The sequence below is a fragment of the Cynoglossus semilaevis genome, unplaced genomic scaffold (assembly GCF_000523025.1).
Source record: "Cynoglossus semilaevis isolate Cse_v1.0 unplaced genomic scaffold, Cse_v1.0 C19102686, whole genome shotgun sequence".
NCBI classification, from domain to species: domain Eukaryota; kingdom Metazoa; phylum Chordata; class Actinopteri; order Pleuronectiformes; family Cynoglossidae; genus Cynoglossus; species Cynoglossus semilaevis.
In genome coordinates, this window is record NW_007586833.1 from 1 (window position 1) to 955 (window position 955).

The following is a 955-nucleotide window of genomic DNA, read 5'->3' on the forward strand; positions in this document are numbered from 1 at the left end:
ACACACACACACACACAAAGCTGCTCACCACAAGAATAAACAGGCTCTGGAGCGAAACTCAGCTTCACTCACAATGGCCCAACACACACCCCCGAAAACAGGAAGGAGGATATCGAAAATTACAGTTTGTTGGAAAATGAAGGTACGATACAAGAGGGGAAAAAACACAAGAAGGAAGTGGAGAAGCGTGTACTTTAAAGTACCAAGTTTGAAAAGGCAATGATGTCACGATTCAGTCGTGAATCCGACAGATAAATCGCACCGTAGCGCTCATTAATGTTACCGTGGTAACATGAAGGTTATGGCCCAACCTGGGAAGAGTCGGATTGTCCTGAAGGACAGAGGAGAAGGAAGCGGACCAGAGCCGATACCCACCTGTGTGACCAGGAACTTTGTGATCCGCTCAGGCAGTTTGCTCTTCTCGCTGGAGAGGATCATCTCCAACATGTCGCCGTGAAGCTTCTCCATCACAACAAAGACCCGTTCTGGAGTCTCGAACATGCACTCCAGGTTGACGATCCCAGGGTGGTGCAGATTCTGAAGGAAAAACGGATGAAGAATTGACATTTTAGGGAAAGTGACTTCCAGCAGCACAGCCACAGCCGTCAGAGTAACGTGAACTTCCAATTTTTTATTTCATGGAAATAAAACCGTGGCTTATTTTCCTGCCTGCGGTTTGTAAATCACATGGTTGAAACAACCAGCTACTTGTTCAAGTTAAGGCTTCATTTGAATGAAATACGACACCTGATGTTACTGAGCGGTACTTTATTAGCAGACGGTCATCACCTGTAGTATGGCCACTTCGTTTCTTAGCTGACTCTCCTGCTTGGTAGGAAATCTCATCTTGTCAATCACCTTGATGGCCACGTCTCTGCCGCTCTTTCTGTGTTTCCCTGTCATAAAAATAAAAGAAGAACTTTACAAAGACAGATTTCCACAAATGCACCAGTAA

At 45.4% G+C, this 955-nt stretch overlaps 1 protein-coding gene across 1 annotated transcript; it reads right to left on the reverse strand.

Moving 5' to 3' along the window:
* Window positions 1-16: 16 nt before the first annotated feature.
* On the reverse strand, window positions 17-949 carry LOC112486644 (serine/threonine-protein kinase D3-like). The gene is made up of 2 exons (XM_025053980.1): window positions 790-949; window positions 17-537 (listed from the first exon to the last, which is right to left on the reverse strand). The coding sequence occupies exons 1-2, from the start codon at window positions 901-903 to the stop codon at window positions 280-282; spliced, it is 372 nt and encodes a 123-aa protein (XP_024909748.1). The 5' UTR covers window positions 904-949; the 3' UTR covers window positions 17-279.
* Between the last annotated feature and the right edge of the window lie 6 nt (window positions 950-955).

Bases quoted from the DNA above. Each gene is read 5' to 3' on its own strand.
- LOC112486644 (XM_025053980.1), bottom strand. From the start codon at position 903: ATGACAGGGAAACACAGAAAGAGCGGCAGAGACGTGGCCATCAAGGTG. The intron at 538-789 runs GTGATGACCGTC...TTTTTCCTTCAG, and splicing joins ACGAAGTGGCCATACTACAG to AATCTGCACCACCCTGGGAT.